The 19,851-nt window shown below is 41.5% G+C and overlaps 1 protein-coding gene across 1 annotated transcript in view; it reads right to left on the bottom strand.

Annotated features, from left to right (window-relative positions):
* The window catches only part of cdh23 (cadherin-related 23), a 200,091-nt gene that overhangs the window by 99,886 nt on the left and 80,354 nt on the right, over nucleotides 1-19,851 (bottom strand). Inside the window, exons 7-9 of the mRNA XM_080868676.1 lie at nucleotides 12,493-12,687; nucleotides 12,258-12,386; nucleotides 8,272-8,350 (exon numbers count right to left, since the gene is read on the bottom strand). Coding sequence (XP_080724802.1) covers nucleotides 8,272-8,350; nucleotides 12,258-12,386; nucleotides 12,493-12,687 — 403 coding nt within the window. The remainder of the gene's footprint in view (nucleotides 1-8,271; nucleotides 8,351-12,257; nucleotides 12,387-12,492; nucleotides 12,688-19,851) is intronic.

Below are 19,851 nucleotides of genomic sequence, written 5' to 3' on the forward strand. Positions count from 1 at the left end.
CTGCAGTATGAATGGGAATGGGGAAGGTATTTATTAGTAGGAAAACTTAGTAAAATATAGTTAAAAGTCTAAAATATATGCCCTCCTTCACATTTTCCAAAGCTCTCAAATGAGCCAGACCAGAGTCTCTGCTAGGCCAATTCTGACCCCCGGGCCTTTTGTTTGACACCCCTGCTCTAAACATTTAGACAAATGCTGCTTTTCCAGTAACGAGTGGGCGGATTGCTGAACAACAGTGGAATTTTTTTCCATAGCAGTACTTATTGACTTGATTTTACAACAGGCACTTGCAGCCACTTATCTTTGAATGTGCTTAGTGAATCCAATGAGATGTTAGCCTTTTGCGCCTCTACCAAAAGAACTAGTCAAATTTGCTTGTTCTGTGACATTGCACATGATCCCACACCCATCGACGTGACATGATCAGGCCAAGCTTTTGGCTCTTCTACCTGCAGCTGAACATTTTCTCATAGCTTAGTTTTTTATTGACTTATGTGTGAAAAGTGAAATTAACAGCTAAGTAAGAACAACAACAAACAAAAGAAAGAGGAAGAGAAGTACAGTTTACCTCTACCCTGCTGGCCAACAACAATACTGTTGGTTTGGTAACGTTACAAATAATTGAAGACACAGTCATCCCATGACCATTGTTGGAAGTGTGTGGGTGGAATGGGAGAGTGTCCAACTGCAGTTTGGACAGGGCATAAATCCTACTTTATTACATATTTATTAGGAACAAACAGCATTAAAACATTCTGTGCGCTTCCTCCAATGACTTTAGCTCAAGATGCCACTGACCTAACCTAACCTCAGACCAACACAATTCTCATCCTGGTCACAGATAAATGTATCCACGATCTACAATCTTCAGGTCTCATGAAAAATAATTAGGCTTACAGCTATTGATTCCTGGATTTGGTCTGTCAGCCCAAGACGTCACAGTCTCTTTTCAACTGAGTATTGAACTGGCAGTGTGGTCTTATCGCTAGTGTGTGTATTTGAAGTGTATTTGTAGCAGCGTGTTTGCGAAAAATCTTGTCGGTGTCTCTCAGTGAGACTAGGCTAGACTGATTTACCCTATTATCTGATTTTTTGCAGCGTGCTAGACAACACAAAGTCAGTTTTTGCACAGAGTACAAAACAGCAGCGGGTTAGAAGACAGCAGAAGAGGAAATTGGATTTGACATTGGGAAATGCTGTTGTTCACAAGCCAATAGCTTAGAATATCACTTCTTAAGGCCAGTGGTGTCCTCTTTATCCAAAGGGTAAATGAACAGAACAGCAATTGATAAACCTCCAGTGTATGCTGGAAATATAACAAAAGCAAAATAGACCTTTTATTACAATTAAAATACAGACCAATAACTGAGATCAATAGTGGAAAAGAATTTGAACAGCTGTGCAGTTTTTGTGCTCTTTCACGATGCATTGCTCTGCTAGCAGGGGCTGATGCCTTTGAGGAGGGTTGTTGCCATGCGGGGTGTCCTTGTTCTTCCACCACATCCAGTTGGCTAGCACATGTCAGAATAACATCCACAAAGATGTGAGCATCATGTCCTCACAACGCAGCAGATTTTGCATCGTAAGGAGATGATCAGTATTATTGACTTCACATTTTAGTTGCTGTAAAGCTGAGGCTGATCACACCATAACAAAGTGAGGCCTGGACTTGGCTGTGATTGCATTTGATTGCTGCACTCTACTAGACTTCACTAGTCCTGGGATTGTGTCACAATCAGCATCCCGCAGACTATCTGCCTTCCCTGAGAGATTACATAGCACCGGGCTGTGGTGAGCCTCAGAGCGTCTAATTGAAAACCAGGAGAAATTCCCGTGATGCGACAGTGACAATAAGAGCTCCCTATAGAATAACAGGTATTAGGCTTGTCCATATTACAACATGTCTGCTGATACAAGTTAGGCAGTAGTCGCATGGAATCAGAGCATCAGGGTGTAGCAGTACTGAGAGATAAAGATATGTGGGGAAAGACAGACAACGGGAAATAATCGCCTTTACAACTTATCAGTGTGTCCAGGCAGGAAATGGCATGGCCTTTGCTGAGGGCAGGCTAGAGGATGCCCCCTAATACTAAGTGCAGTGGACAGTGGACACCTGTTCTGTCTCTGTGTCCATAGGCAAATGTGTACGTGCAATATGTGGTCCTGACAGACTTCAAAATACCCAGTGATGATATTGTAAATCTGTACTACTTTAGCTGCAAATTAAATAACATCTTTGCTGCAGTTTCCCAGCACGAAGACGCTACAATGAGAAAGGAAGAATGGTCTAAAAGGAAAGAAAAGTGTAGCGATGGAAGGAGCTTAGAGTGGGATTAGTTGTGCTTGCATGTGACAAAAGCGATAGAACCAAGCACACAAAGATAAACAAGAGGCTGATATGAAAGGCTTGGGGGATGTCCTTTCGTTCTGTGAGACGCAAGGCTGACTTTTATTCTGCTTATTCTTACACTATTATTACAGCGCAGAGGAGAGGCTACAGAAACTGTACATAAGCTTAACTCTTATCCTAACGGACAGCAGTATTTTTGGGGCAAGACTGCTTGCCTCAAGTCCTCTATAATAGAAATCACAGAAAGCAAGTTCTTTTTAGCAGGTAAAATATGTTCAGTAGGTCAATATTGGGTATTTTTTATATTTCTTAAGATGAATACTGTGCTTTAATATCTGTCTGTAAGTGTGAAGTAGGTGATCTGTCCGAGCATATATGTGTGCAGATAGACATGAGCATGTAGCGAGTAGACATTGTGCTAAAATGAGTCCATCTGGGCTTTAGAGTGATAGTTCCTCAGGTCATTGGGGGTGTCATTGAGACTGACTAGTGTTGTCTGTGTTTCCCCCCTGTCGTCCTCAGGGATGGGTTTGAGCAGATGATGGCTGACGTTTTGGGATTGTTTATTGCTTGAGTTGCTGTCCAAAAGCTATGATGTAATGCTATAGATGTGAATAATGTAATACAATGCTATGGCAGAAGCTCATTGGTGTAGAAGCTCATCAGTCAGAAACACCCCGGGTTTGTGTACTCTTTGATCTTTACCTTTCTTTTTAGTCGCAATTTATTTATGTGCTTAGTTTCTTCTTTAGCTCTGCTGTAGCTTGATAGCATAGCTGAGCATCATCTCAGTAATGACAGAGGTGCAAAGCTGTTATGATCTTATCTTTTAGAGGGATTAATCTGACAAATCTTTCCAAAGATCTAACAACTTGAGTCAAAGTTGAGATGCTAGCGTTAGAGGAGAACTGTCATGGGAACATGTAATCTGATATTCCTGAGAGGAACAGGAGTCACAGCAAGCGGTGAAACAAGACTAAGCACGCAGATATTTGATTCCAAAGACATCTGGGTGCCAAGTATCCATCCAACCATCCATCCTGAGGTCAAATGTTTTCATACAGAAACACCTGAAGCACAAGCTACCCCAAGGAGGAGGAGCCACAGATCTACTCCCTAGTCTCCTGAATGACTAAGCTTCTCTTTCTTCTTCTTTTTCTTTAAAAAAAGGTTTTTAATGTGTATTTAAATTTTATTACATGGCAGATGTGTGACTGAATAAGTAGGAAGAAGGACCACTAAGAGTAATCAATAAGGATCTGCTGCACAGCTTTCCCAAATAAAAAGCCTTGCAAAAATGACAAATACAATAATCGCAAAAAGGCATGCTGGACTGATTTTATTTCAATTCAGCATGCCTCTCAGCACTAAGGAGCATGCTAACATGATTACTACAACGTGAATTAAGTATTGTCTTTTAATCTTGTTTGCAGGCACATTGCATGGTCAATGCTGCTTTTAAGCTGCTTTTAAGCTGTTTTGATGATTATACTGCACGCCCCATTTAAGATATGCAGGAATCAACATCATTAAGTAATAAATGCATGAAATAAAAAGTAACTTGTATATTTGGAGCGACTTTAGTACCACTGACAATGATGAGCATTAAGTAATTTACCGACCATCAACTCAGAAGAAAGATTGTGTTTTAGCCACACTTAAAAAAACCAAAACTCTGTCAGGAGTATACATGAATATGTTTGTTTGTTTAAGGCAACAGCCACTATAGGTGTGCGATAAAACCTTTCTTTCTCATTTCCAGTAATTGAGGAATTGTTGGAGCATTTTGGGTCAGAAAACCCCCCACAGATGTTTAGAGCAGGAAAAATCCAGTGGATAGTTCAGCAGTGGGCTATTGCTAAAGTGATATATAATGAGAGCAGTGAGTCAGAGGTCCAATAAGAGGGCTAAGTCTCACCCTGTGGACCGGGGATTTACCATCAGAACCGCTACCCTGAATCTCCATCATAACAAAAAAATAACAACTGCAACACTGCGGGCAGAGCGCTGCTGTGATTCTATCTCATGTACACATCAAATCCCAGATACACTCCTCTGATTGGAGGAGGGAGAGGAAATCCTCATCTTGAGTCCCACAATCATTAGCGTGAATCACAGCTGCAATTAAAACCTCGTTTATCTTAATTACTGAACTAATGAGACGAGTCCCGCAGGAGTGAGCCGCAGTCTCAGAGGACACTCGGGGTGAGGAGCGGGAAGGCAAGAGAGGAGTCATGCAGAGTCACACTTAAGTCTGCAAACAAGCACGCCCTCGCACCAATCTGAGCAGATAGACAGAGGCATATGTGTAAGCGTGCATGTACAAGCACACACATATAGAGGCTACACACACATATATCCATGCAAAATGCATCATCATATAACCTTACCCTCCCACCTTTATCTCCTAGCACTACATCACCCTTCAACTTCCATTATCTATCAAACTTATAATGATTTTATCAAGCCTACAGACTCCATCTCCATAAGGGCTTAGTGCGGTGCTATAACTCTTGATTTTGCAACGACCGGGAATACATCGCACCACCTAATTAATGTCTTTTTAATGCTTTTCTCCTCCAGAGCTTAACTCAGCCAAGCTCAACTTTGCAACAAGCACAACACACACAACAATACAACATGTGGCAGCAGACGGTAAGTAAGACTGAGTAGGTGTGTGCACTGAATGGGAGCAGCAGGTTTATGGTGAGCTCAGTAAAGAAGTGGGCTGGGCAGTGGCCTCTCTGTCCTGAGCATACAGCTATCAAGCGCACACACTCACAAATAATGCATGGCTGCGCACATGCGTGGACAAAGGGTCAAATTCCTTCGTTCAGCTGTGAGATTGCGCAGTGACTCAGCAGATGGTAGAAGACTGAATATCTTTATCACCACAAATTCCCATGGTGTGCCAAGCATATCAAGCGGTGCCAGCCCTTATCAGCCAGCTGGCAATAGTGGAGGCACCGATGTCCCTCCATCCTGGCCATTCTGGGCTCAACAGGGGGCAAGCAGAGTTTAAAGGATACAGTCCACAGACGGTTGTAATCCTCCCAATGGGTGTTTATTTTCCACCACGCAGATCAATGTTTCAGTCCTGAAGGATCTTTGAGGGATTGTTCGTCCTTCAGGACTGAAACACTGATTGTGGTTGAAATAAACACCCTGCAGGGGTATTAAAGAAGCATTGCAGCAGTGGATGGACAACAGAGTCAAAAGTGTTTGTGTGTTTTATCTTAATAGAAATAGAGATGCTTCATGTCTCTCCTGATTAACTATGATTCAGGTTTGTATTCTCAAACAGGCCGCACAAGTCTGACTGATACGCTCAGCGGCTGTGATGCATACAAGCAACACAACTGGGTCAATTACTCAGATATAAATCATAATTTAAATTGACTATTTGCTGCTCACAGAAGCTTTGTGACAGTCAAGAATAATTTATAATAGTGCTGTCAAAATTACTGCATTCTTTTTTGTGAGTCAATTGTAATATCTGACACATTAGAAAGAAAAATGAACACAATTAGCACGGCTAGATCACTTCACAAGTTGTGTAGGGTTCTGTAAATTGCACAGGTGGCTCACCGTCCCCGTGTCAAAACAGGTGTTAATGTGCATCAATGAGGAGAAAAAAAGAAACAGCTGAGGGTAAACTGATGGAACAGTCATCAGGTAAACTTGTTTTCCATTCTCTTCAGATACGATGTCAACAAATAGCACTAACATTAAGTTAATGTGCAGTCAACTCTCGATCTGTCTGTGTCTGGCCTGCATCCACTTCCATGAGTTCTGCTTTTCTGGCACATGAAAATACATTCATATCCATGTGCACAAAAAAAAGTCTGCCTTCCAGTAATTAACTCTATAAACATTTGTCCAGGCCAATTACCCTGGGGCAACGTCGAAACTTAAAACGAGCATGCTTAAGTTTAAAATAAGGAAATGGACTCAAGCAAGATGGCGTCACAGTGACTACTGATTTGGAGAAAATTAAAAAAGGTTGATTAGCTGGGTATACTGGGCAATATGATTACATTTCTCTCAATAAATATTACTAAGTATTCATTCAAGCCACAGGACTGTGCAAAAGCCTTCAGCTACCTGTCATTTATTTATCATTTGATAGGAAAATAGGAGATAAGTGCATCAATTTATAGAGATATTAGACAGTCAACATGCTTTTAACGAATTCGGCAGTGTGTTTGGGATCATCATCAAGCTGAACTGGCAGATATGCAGTCCCAAACCTTGACGGAGCCTCCACCGTGTTTTACAGAGGGCTGCAGACACTCACTGTTGCACCTCTCTCCTGTGTAATTTGATATACTTCAGCCTTTCTCACAATAACCAAAGAAAGTCTTTGAAAGATGTTCAGAAAGTCTTGATAAGTATCGCCTCACGAGCTCTTGAACAACAGTCTTGCTACTTTGAAGTAAAACATAAAGAAATGAGTGGTGATTCAAGACTTTTGCACATTACTGTAAGTATGGGTTATTTATATTTAATGTTAATATTCACTTCCACTTATTCCACTTAGAGGAAATTAATTCAATATTAATTCCATGCTTTTTTCCATTCTTCGATCAGAAGCTTCAGTCTTAAAAAGGTAATTTATTGCAATTAATCCCAGCAAATCTTTTCATTAATACCTTTTCTTTTAAACTGATTAAGAGTTGTAGTTACAAAATAATAGCATCTTAAAAAAGAGAGTAATTGACTACAGCAGGAGGAATTTAGGATATTGTCATCATTATGTCATTAAGCTGTTCTGAGTTATGCTTCCTGCATTAAGAGCTAACTGTAAGATAAATTGGCACAGGTGTAAACATGACAGCTGAATCATTCACTTAATCTAGTTATATTCATAATACTGGGGTGCATTTAAAGTTTATCCTGTTACATAGTCAGTCAATATTACTCTTGTTGTAACTTCTCCCAGATATCCATCTGCACCTTTAGCGCAAGCTTAACAACAAGTTTTACAGGATTACGAAGCATGTGAAGCCAGTTTTACAGAGCAAAGTGGTGCAGTGGCGCATAAAGATTAAGACACAAAGCTACAAAGTGTGTGCAGAGTTAATACGCAATGCTTTTGCTGCATGCCGTTAGTACTCATAACAATAATTATTTCACGAAATCTTTATATTAATTTGATTCCTTGAGCCTCGGAAGGATGAATATAGTATTCATGTCATTACAAATACCTGTCTATCCCCAGATACGGATCAACACCAAAGTTTAACTTTAAGCAACCTTGCCCCAGGGTCAATCTGTCCACCAACTTTCATGAAGTCAGTTCAGTTTGTGAGATATCTTCCTGGCAGACAGACAGACAAAGCAACTGGCAGGCATAAACATCATATCCTTGGCAGAAGTAAGAAAACTGAGTATTTAATGCAGGATCACTGCTTCATCCTTATCAGCACCATACAAGCTGTACAACTCCAAAGTAAAGCTCTCAGATATAGTAACACCAACACAAGTCAGGGATTTCCGAAGTGAGCTTAATATGGCGGTCATTTGTTTTGGCCCTTTATCTCAAATCTAAAACAAAATCTTAAAGAAAACAAAACAAAAAAAACCGCAAACGGAGACGACAACAGAAAAATCGTGGCATCCTTCTCGTCTGCCGAAGGTAAAATTTGTCACGCTGACAAATCATAATCCTGTTTTGATGGCACAAGCCAACTTAAGAATGATAACACAAAATGAAAGCTGACTTCTGCATAACTGAACCAAAACAGTGATTAATAAATGCTCAGAGCCAAGCCTATTCTCCAATTCTGAGGCGCTCCTCTCTGCTGTTATTGACTGTTGTGCTTGATGAGACTTGTCTATTATTACTGCGGAATTATGATAAGAGGTGATCGATTCCCCTCTATGTGCTGCGGATGTCAGATCGATTATGTGACTCAGACCTGTGATGATGGTGTAGCCGATTCCTCTTGGTCGACCAAGATCCTGGTCAATGGCTGTTATCTTCCGCACTTCGTATCCCTGCAGAGACACACACGCACGCACAAATATAACCTGTAAGCTGGATGCAGTCTTCACAGACACATTTTTTTAGTTGTTGAAAAGTAGTTTCCACTTTAATCAGAGAAAAAACAATAACATCAAACCCTTGGGACACAGTTAGCAGTTTTTGCTAAATAAAATACAACTACATGCTATTTTGTCCTCTGCTATGTGCACACAGGATGATAGACGCCTTGAATGTGTTTGAAATCTCCCTTTCTCTTTTCTTCTTTTAAAAATCAGGACAGGATACCTTAGTTTATACCGGTGAATCAAATATCTGTAACCAAAGCATCAACAAGCTAACAGAATATTCCTAGGCATATCAAAACCGTAAATATCCACTTATCTCTCACAAAGACGTGCCCATCAAATTTTAAAGCATAACAGTATCGTATTTCCAATCCTCCTTTGTATCTCTTCAATGGAGAGGGTGGAAAAAAATGTAAAAAGTGCAGGCAAATCACAAACTATTTTTTCTTTATGTGTGTTATTAGCATTTCATTGGGGTTTATTTCTCCTTTCATTGTTTCGAAGTTCCCCTGCTGCGTCAATGACTCTGCTACTCAACAAAACCACAGTGTGACAGCTGAAAAAAGAGAAGAAAAAAAATCAAAACGAAAGACAGAAAGCTATTTGAAAAGTCTTTGATCCGCTGAGCTTTCTCAGCCTTCTTGCCTCAATCAGACGCAGCGGTGGTACTTAAAAACCCCTGTGCTGCAGTGTGAGATTGAGAGACCTTCCCTTACTTCCTTCCTTCTCTCCTCCCTCCCTCCCTTACTCCCATCTCAGCCCTCTCACTCACACCCGAGCAGGCTGCCTCCCATTGATCCTGCAAATTGTGTCTAAGACGTGTTTATGCTCCATTTCTGCCAAAGCATCTCCTGTCATTGACCAATTACAGCAGAATCAATTACAAGCCTTTTAGAGAGACTGATTCGCACCTATCACAAACTGAGGGGGAAACACACCCACACACACACACAAACGAGAAAGATGCAGGGACATACTAAGAGAGGAATAGAGAAAGTGAGTGTGGAGAAGTGATGCTGAAGTAATATGAGCAATATTCTCGAGCTGTCCACACAAGTGCAATATGTTCAATCAAGCGTCAAAGATACAATCCCTCCCCTCCTTCACACACATGCAGACACACACTAACATGTATACACTGAACCTCTTCTCCCTCTTTTCATCCTTTCATTTCTAGCTATACAGTGCATTACCCCCCCATCCTCCTCTCCTTCTCCTCATTGAGTTGACAGCCAAATTGCGTTTGTCCTAGAAGGGGCTTAAACGTCAGTCCGAGCACAGATTCACAGCTATAACAGCTAAAAACCCTGCCCTGTGATTTCATCTGAAAATAATAATAATAAAAAAAAGCATTTCTTCTACTCCTTTGTCAAACTTTTCCCTGGATGACTGCTTGATTGGCCCAGGAATAAAAGAAAGACAGAAACAGAGAAACAAACAGGCCGCCAGAGAGGGAAAGGTAGAAACAGAGCGTGCGCACTTACACCTTTGAGAAATGACCTATGACAGGGACCCAAGTTTGATATCTCTACGTGTAAATGTCAAGGGCCTTGAGAACAGTTGACACTCATTCCGTCACTGTACGCCCTCGGCTTATCACCACCAAACACTGCATAATGGAAATGACACAGAATACCACATGAGGTCATTGAAGGAGTGTCTGTGTATAAGTGTGGTGCTGCTGCGGGCTTGTACTTATGTGTCTGGCTTTAAGCACTGTTGTAATCCTGTGTCTGTAGTGGGGTCAACAGGGCTAAGTAATAGATTTCTGATTTTGGCTGTGTATCTGCCGTGACCTGCTCTTACATTGTAACTGTAATAGGATTAGACACTGCCCCCTACTGTTAGAGGTAAGAGATGAGGCACTCCGAGGCAGTATTACTGAGGATTAAAGCTTCCAAGCTGCTGTGATCTGGAATCCACTTACTAATGTTAACTTTACAATCCAATGTAATTGGACTCTTTTTAAAAAAAATCTTCCCTCTTATTCCCTCATCTAACTTTATACCTGGCTTTTTTTCTTCTCTCCGGTCACCTTTTTCTCATTCCACCCCGACATCCTATTCTCTTTCCATACCCTCACACCTCCCCCCTTCCTCCTATTGTGACCTTCCTGGTGACAGTTGATGAATCAGAGAGTCCGGGAGACACCGGGCTTCGACTCCGTCACGCCCCGTTAATATGCATGCAAATGTAGCACTTGACATTTCTACTACAGCGCATTCGGGCTGGGAACGAGGGACGTGCGGGTTGTTGTGTGAGTCGGGGGGCTGATATGGGTGAGAGACTGGGGACGAGACAGAACGAAAACTGATAGAGTGAGAAACCACAATCGGGACGGACAGTGTTATGCCCCTGTGTGTAATTCTCTCTCTACAAGTGGAAACATCAGTAGCTGGACCATTAGCCACCTGGGAACTGAGTTTAAGAGCTGAGCCAGGAGAGTGAACATAATGGTGTACAGAGAAACAGACATTTAGTGTATCACATACCCATTATAAACCTACTTGAAACTGAAACAAAGCTACGGCCATTTTGAGTCCCTAATGTACTTCATGTTATACCCAGACTTCATACACATGCCACAGTATGAGCGCATAAGACCAGAAATCCTGTAGCCCTTGTGACCTTTGGCAGGGGCTTCGCATCTATGGATGAGGATTGTAAATCTATAACAGTAATTACCATCTTCAACCACCACAGTGCTGTATATGGGGGCACTGGACTGAATTTGGGTGCATTTCCAACATTTCCAGTGTTGGAGGCTCAGGAGTGACGATAAGATGTGAAATATCATGCCGTCATTCAATTAGAGTCAATTCAGTTTTTTTTATAGATGGGCGATCGTGGCTCAAGAGTTGGGAGTTCGCCTTGTAATCGGAAGGTTGCCGGTTCGAGCCCCGGCTCGGACAGTCTCGGTCGTTGTGTCCTTGGGCAAGACACTTCACCCGTTGCCTACTGGTGGTGGTCAGAGGGCCCGGTGGCGCCATTGTCCGGCAGCCTCGCCTCTGTCAGTGCGCCCCAGGGTGGCTGTGACTACACTGTAGCTTACCATCACCAGTGTGTGAATGGGTGGATGACTGGATAGGTAAAGCGCTTTGGGGTCCTTAGGGACTAGTAAAGCGCTATGTAAATACAGGCCATTTACCATAGAGCCCAAATTACAACAACAATCACCTCAAGGTAATTTATAGTGTAAGGTATGGCCCCAAAAATAATACAGAGAAAACCCCAACAGTCAAATGACCCCTCTGAGCAAACACGTGGCAAAAGTGGGAAAGAAAAACTCCCTTTTAACAGGAAATAACCTCTGGCAGAACCAGACTTGGCAGTGAGGAGAGGGAGACAGGACAAAAGACACACTGTGAGTTCAATTGTAAACACATAGAGGTGAGTGAAGGAGAAATGCTCATAGCATCATGGGAAACCCCCACAGCCAAGACCTGTTACAGCCTAACTAGGGGAGGATTCATGGTCAGCTGATCTACTATAAGCTTTATCAAAAGGGGGAATTTTAAGCCTAACCTAAAAAGTACGAACCATCTGTATCCTATTCAGATTGGGAGCTGATTCCACAGAAGAAGGTCCTGAAAGCTAAAGGCTCATTCTCCCATTCTGCTTTTAGAAACTCTTTGTTTTTAATCATATTTCTTTGCACGAGTTGTATACACCTACTGAATAATCAAAGAGCAACATGAGCATGAGACAGGAGGAGCGGGATATGAGAAATGAGGTAAAATATAAGTTGAATGTTCTGGCATCAGAGCAGGATGGAAAGAAAGAAAAGACGAAAGCTGCTTGAAGAGGGTACACACTGTGGTGGTGAGATGTAAAGTGGGACTGTATTACTGACCAGGGGAACATCCTCCTCTATGTTGGTACTGTAGGGCAGATTGGTGAAAATGGGATCCATGTCTTGGACATCAGTGATGGTGATAGCCAAGCTGGCAAGCCGTGACAGAGGTCTGATTTTGTCTTGATCCTTTCAGAAACCAAAAAACACAAACAAACAAACACAGTATACATTTAACAGCGCTAATGCAATTTTGCTAACAGAGACTAAGTTTTGATACTGTATGTGTGCTGACCGTAGCGTTGACGGTGAGCTGGTAGGCTGTCGTCGTCTCATAGTCCAGAGCTCTGGTCACAGTGACAGTGCCTCGGGCTCCATCAATGGCGAAAAAGGCAGAAGGTGGCTGAAAGGAGAAGAGAACACTGCCCCCAGTGCCTTGGTCTGGATCGGAGGCGTTTACCATGAATATGGATCTGCCCACTGGTGTGTCCTGAAAGACACATCAAAGAAGACACACAGAGAAGTGAATATATACAAACAACAACCCAAGTGTATGCAGGAAGATATAATAATAATGGATTGGATTTATATAGCACTTTTCAAGGCACCCAAAGCTATTCATTCACTCTCACATTCACACACTGGTGGAGGCAAGCTACAGTTGTAGCCACAGCTGCCCTGGGGCAAACTGACAGAAGCGAGGCTGCCATGTCGCGCCAACACCAGTAGGCAAGTAGGGTAAAGTGTCTTTCCCAAGGACACAACGACCAGGACAGAGAGCCCAGGGATCGAACCGGCGACCTTCCGGTTACAGATGCGCTTCCCAACCCCCTGAGCCACGGTCGCCCACATATCTCCTATAATTACATTTAAAAGTCAGAGAAAAATAAAGAATGAAGCAGATACAGGTTTTATTAACTACGAAAGCAACAGATGGCAGTTTAACTTAATTAATAATTATTATTATCCAAAACAATTTGGTTGTGATTGCGATTGATCCCCAGCAGTGTTTCCCATGAATAATGACATCTAATAACAAAGTATTTGTAGTCCATCTGGATAAATAAAAGCAATGATTTCAGTAATACAGCTAAACTGACGCGAATGTGAAACAATAACCCCAACGTTGGTTTTGAGTTGTCCGTGGAGATCAGGCACACAAGACAAATTTATGGCAGACTTAACCCTCTTGTTTGCAAGTGAAAGAGCAACTTGCCGGGGTAAGGCAAACTGTTGTTGTTACAATAATGCATCTATCCCTACAACAGAAAGTATTTCTTGCGCTTTGCTGTCTGTAAATATATGCATTGCCTATCTGTGTTGCCCACAGAAATGGTCTTGGGTATCAAAAAGCTAAAAGCAAAGATATATGAAATGCCCAGAAAGGCTGCAAGATGCTACACCAGAGGGTCATGTGTGAAATAAAAAACCAAACAAACAAAAGAAAAAATTAAATAAAAAAAAGAGAAGGCTGTATAAAGACACACATTTTCCAGGTAGCCCGAAAAGTCTGTGGAACAACGGCATCATTAATTGGAATTTTATCTCAAAACAGCCACAAATACATGCACGATTAATAAGAAATGAGAATGTGTACAGGTACAGTAAAAAAGAAAAATAAAATCCACTTGCACAGGTCTTCTACTCTCTCCTCCTGTTTACCAGACCTGTAGACACAGACCAGAGAGTGTGTGTGTGTATGTGTGTGTATGTATGGGTGTCTACGTTTACGTGTGTGTGTGGTCTTGTCTATCGCAGGGGCAGAGTGTGACCACATGGGGAGGTCATAGTGTTGAACTGAGCTGGGCCCTGAGCCAGAGCTAAAGTGACACAGTAAGAGAGCAGTTGACCCCACAGTCTGTCTGCACTGGTGTCAGGGGAGTGTAGAAGCCTATTTGCATGTGCATGTGTGTGTGTGTGTAAATAGTGGTGTGTCAGAGTCCATGAAACTGTGTAACTGTGTGTGAACGCCTGGGTTAGAGGGGGTAGACAGTATGAGCAGAATCAGACCTCGCGTGGGCATATGTGTGTACGCATTTGTAATTTGTGTAATGAAATGTGTGCTCTGCTCTCTCGGAGTGGTCTCTGCATGCAAACATAAACAGCATCGCAAACGGGTCTGTCCAACCACATTAAGCTAGACTGCCATGTCAACGAGAGTAACAGAGCAAGTTTTTTACCCCTGGAATCAGAGGTGTGGACTCGAGTCACATGACTTGGACTCGAGTCAGACTCGAGTCATTAATTTTATGACTTTAGACTTGACTTGAAAAAATGTTCTAAGACTTGTGACTTGACTTGGACTTTTACACCAATGACTTGGGACTTGAATTGGACTTGAACCGGTTTACTTGAAAAGACTTGATATTTTACCCCAAATATAAAATTTAACATGCATATTATATAGAGATTGAAAATGTGACGTCATTCACGGGTAGAACCGCAAAGGATTCTGGGAACTCGTGGCAAGCGGTACTAGCGCACGCAGGCTTTCAATTAAAATCAGTTATACAGCGATAAAAAGAAACACAAAAATGTCAAGAAGCTGTTGTATTATTAACTGCAATAGCCGGTCGCATGACAGCCACGGGAAGCCGACGGGTAAAGAGATCGGTTGTTATCGGATTATGTCGTTGAAGAGAAATTGTTCGAGCCATGTTTCCGAAGTAACAAAGACGCGACGGATGGCCTGGATTGCAGCCATTCAAAGACCAAATATAACGTCCCAGAACACTCCAGCTCACAGGTTAGTCTGCTCCAAGCATTTACACGAAGGTCAGTGTTTTTTAGTAGTTAATACGTCATTTTCATAACATAATTAGTGATATAGGTTACAAGCAAGTCTGGCGCTGAACAGAAATGGTCGCGCTATGCTCCTTTATTTATTGTGCATAAATAGTGAATTGTCCTGACACAATATTGCGTTTCGCTTCTGTTATTATGGTACATTGACAAGAACATATACTTTTATTCACAGGATAAAACAGGTTTTTTGTATCACTAATTGCCCAGTACGATTACAGCATACAATATTATTGTCACTGCTACATTTCTGTGATGCTACCAGAAATTATTTCCACTACTAATTAATTACCGTTGAGCTCAAAGGTCCTATTAATAAACGGTTAAGGAATGTGTATTTATGACGACGATTTGTGAGACTGGTAAACTTATGATACGTACGATGGTCTTTACTTTCTACACGGTGCATTTCAAGGTCCTGTACCCATCCGTCGGTAAACTGTACCTGGGCTTGTTGCAGTGACCTGAAGTTACTAAACTTCATGAGTGTATGCGCTCACTCCAAGAACCGTATGATTATAAATATGCATATAAATATGCTAAGATGAGATAGCTGACTTCATCTAACTAGCAAATGTTGTCCAGGCTACGTTGGTGATACAGTTTTTTTTAATGTGTATGATATTTTTGTCATGCGATTTTAAAGCTGGTCCTACAACCGCATCCAAGAATAACATGCAGCTTATCTCAGAACTGTCGGTGAAAATTATTCTTGGAGCTAGGTTTAATTGAGCTGCATTTTAAAGAGGTGCAATTTCACAATTTGTGTATATTTTCTAAGTTCACTATTTTGTCATGTGTTGAGAAAAACACAGATTTTAAAATTACATGGTCTAATATTTACATTTAGCATATAACTGCAACATTATTTTTTCGTTTTTTTTTTTTAAAGACTCGAAAGGACTTGAAATTCAAAGTTTCAGACTTGTGACTTGACTCGGACTTTTACACCAGTGACTTGAGACTCGACTCTGACTTGCCTGACATTACTTGAGACTTGACTTGAGACTTGAGGATAAAGACTTGAGACTTACTTGAGACTTGCAAAACAATGACTTGGTCCCACCTCTGCCTGGAATCCTCGCTGTGTTGTGTAATGTATGCAGACGGGGTCCCGGATCGTTTCTCAGATTTATGTAGTGAAAATTAATATAATTTACTTTTTTTTTTTTTTTTAAAGTAGGTCTGAAAGTTGTGAATGCTCAGATGTAATCGGAGGCCTCGGGTTAACATTATATTTCTTTTAGTGCAGTTGCTCTGACTACAGGGAACGACACTGTGGCAATAAGAGCGAAAAAGGAAGAGCAGAAAATCTATTTCTTGTTAGAAAAAAATGAAAATAAAAACTAATTTTTAAAAATTGAGAACAACAACCAGAGCTGACAGCTTTCAGTCACTTTCCATGCTCTGCTCTCTCTTTTTGGGTCCCTGAGAAGCTCTGCTGCATCACTTTGAGTGTAACCTGGCTGACAATTGCCGAGTGAAGGAACAGAGTTACTAATCCACTCCCCCACAACAATAACTGCATTTGAATAAACATCTAAGCTGCATTTCTCTGATATATTTAATATGTTTGTCAAGTTGTCTGCTTAGGAGGAAATTGGAAACACCTCTAAAGGTACCCCACAGCCTGCAGCGCGACACCCGAGCACAGCAACAAATTAATTGGATGAAAATATACGCAATCAAACTCTAGGTGAATTAATTAAATACTGTTGCATGTAACGTGTGTGTGTGTGTGTGTGTGTGGAATGGATGTCGACATTATCAATTCTGCTTTGATGTCAAGGAGGCAGTTTGATGGTTAAGTGTTGTGTTGGGTGAATGCATGTATGTGTGTGCGTGTGTGTGTGTGTGTGTGGCACTTTTTGGAAAAAGTGTTAGGATGATATCTAAATGTGTGTGTGTGTGTGTGTGTGTGTGTGGATAAAGAATGTGATCTGATGTATCCTTTTCTTCCCCTGAAGCATGCCACCTTCTATCTCTCTTTGCGCAGCAACCTGTGAAACAATAACTCATAAACACCGCCAGGGTCAAACGCCGCAAGGTTCGGTAAATAACGCAACGCGCTCATATATGTAAACGCACACGCGCGCACACGCCAGCACCAGTTTTGATCTCTCAGATTTGACAGAGGCACAGCATTCAAAGCACTTCAAGCAACAACAGTTCAAAGCTTTGCCAGGATGTGCAGATGACCAACTCTCAGCAGAATGTGTCAGTGTGCCAGTGTGGTGCTGCTCAGGTTAGCGGGCTCGCCTGCGTGAGGGTGAAACTCGCGTCTGAGCCGCTATTCGATTTTTTTGGAATCTCTCCCTGAAAACTGAATGCGAACATTAACCAGTCACATTATTCAGTCTTATCTTCTTGCTTCCCTTTAGTCTCTGAAGGTCAAACTGCTCAGTTTGCATAAACGGTGCATTTTAATACTAAGAGCAAAACAATAAAGCAACCTATTTAAAGAGTTTCCTTGGATCGTCAGCTCCTCTTGATGGATTTCTCTGCATTCCAGCAGTCCAACACTAAAGAGAGCTCCACGGCCTGAAATATTCTCTAAGCAGCCACTACACAATACTGTCTTCTACTAGCACTTTTCTCCTTTCCAATTGGTCACAGTACCCTTCCTATTGGGCTATTGATTGGACTCGTGTGAAGTCGATGTGAGTGACCAGGCGCAAAATACAAGGCAGTGAATAATTCTGGTTTTATTAACCTATAAGACTACGCAATCATTTCTCCATAAATGAGACAGACAGTAAACAACAAGGACACAAGAATGGGTGAGCACTGGCAGCTAAACTGGATACTACTGAATGCTAGTTGAGAACCATGTATGTGTCACTACCTATATCTTCAAAAGAGCAAAAGCCAATTGGTTTGTCACGGCACATATTCCAGCATATAAGCCTTGACAGTGCTTTGCAGCTTTTGAATAAATGGGGCTATTTCCTTGGGAAGAAGAATGTTAAGTGGAGAGATGGTTGAGGAGGGATGAAGACAGTTCCCTGCTGTGTCTTATCTGAAGTGCACTGTGGGAATCACTCTTCTCCCTCTGAGAACTGCTACTTATGAAAGAAGGAGAAACATACAGCAGAGATATATAGAAAGATAGAGACGGAGGAGCATTCTGTTTATGGTACAATTCAAATATTAACTGAGAGCTAATACTAATTTTGTGTCACAGTAACGCTGAAATGCATAAAAAATGAACATAAAAAACCCTCAAATGCAAAAGTGCTCCCACTAAATACTCCTACTAATATTTAAAATGAAAAAAAAAAAAAGACATTTTTAATTGCTACCTGTGTTATTGTAATCAGTTTGATAGATTTTACAGAACCTACTAACCTAATAACAGAGCAAAAAAAAAGTATCCTTACATTTCTATAGTCCAAAAAATTTCAAAATACAATTATGCTGCAGCACCGATCAATGAAAGAGTGAGAGAAACTGCGGCATCGATGAAACTTCCCAGGAGCTTTGTGGGCATCATTGTGAAAAGGAAGAAATCAGGAAGCACATTTCTGACTTGGCCTTTCAGCCAACTCAGTAAAAGTTTAAGGAAGGAAGGCAAGTGACCAAGAAAGTAGTGCTCACTACAGTAATACCTCTGAGATCCTCTACAGATAGATAGATGCTGGACAGTTGCCTGTGCAGCATTACGTCAATTAGGCTGTAGAAGTGTGGCTAAAAGAAAGTCATGCCAGTTGTCAGACAGCACTTAAAAGGCAAAGCGCTGGACGAAGAGTACTCTATGTCATAGATAATGTATATAATATCAATATACGTCTGGTGAATTTCTTGGTACATCACCTTTCTTATCAAGCATGTTGTGCACAGTTTGCAGTAGCCAAGGATTCTTATCAGGGACAGAGACAAATCCTTGAGAATAAATAGCTTATGCAAGACACACTTAACCAAAATACTTCAGATCACATCCTATCATGCACACCCAGAGGACGGTGCTGGGACCGTTTCTGAAAAATCGAACAGTCCAAGATTAGCTGAACACCTCTGATGTGCTCAGTGAAGTCCTCTGACTAACATAGGCAGCAGAATTTCTTAGGAATGATTTCCAATTAATATCAATTAATAAACCTTAAACAGTGTAAGTTCTACTCCAAAGCAAATGAAAACGTACTATTTCAGTGTTTCATCTTAACTCTGCAAAGACAAAAGTATGAAGAAGGTCGTAAATGTGACACGAAAAAACAGACTACAAGTTGTAAGGAGACTGAAAGAACGCAGACTGCGATAAAAGGAAGGGGAAGACAGAGAATACAGATGAGGAAATCAAACTGAAGGCCTGTCACTAACAACCATGAGACATTTCTAATAAAGAAGGGGGTCCCCATTCGCTTTTAACTTTGCCTCTGCTTTATCGTACGGTGTGTTTGCCCTGCCTTCTCCACTACTAGTCCTCCATGTTTAAAATTTCCGGTTTTTAATGGCAGCGGCACTTCTGAGGCCGCAGAGAGTCAGAGCTGGATGGACCAGGACTACACGCCGCAGCTTCTCTGTCGGACTTTAACAGGGCTTGAATCCCCTGAGGGCTGGACCTGTGAGGATTCCACTGGTTAAATGTCAGCGGTCTCCTCTAGGAGTCCTTGAGGGAGCAGTCCCTACAACGAGATTAGACTCTGTCCAAGAGTGCACTTAGTTAATTCATTAGTGTGTCACTCTCAGTATGGAGCCAAATTCATTCACACTGTTGTGTAAAGGTAAATTATGCTCTTCAATTGGACGAGCTTAAAAGCTCCAAATTACTCTATTATTTATTCAATTAATTCGACAAATAGTTAAACACGGCTCTTACAAAGCAGAAGAAAATACAGCGCTCGTTAAAGAGGAG

The sequence above is a fragment of the Rhamphochromis sp. 'chilingali' genome (genome assembly GCF_963969265.1).
Source record: "Rhamphochromis sp. 'chilingali' genome assembly, chromosome: 20".
In the NCBI taxonomy this organism is placed as follows: domain Eukaryota; kingdom Metazoa; phylum Chordata; class Actinopteri; order Cichliformes; family Cichlidae; genus Rhamphochromis; species Rhamphochromis sp. 'chilingali'.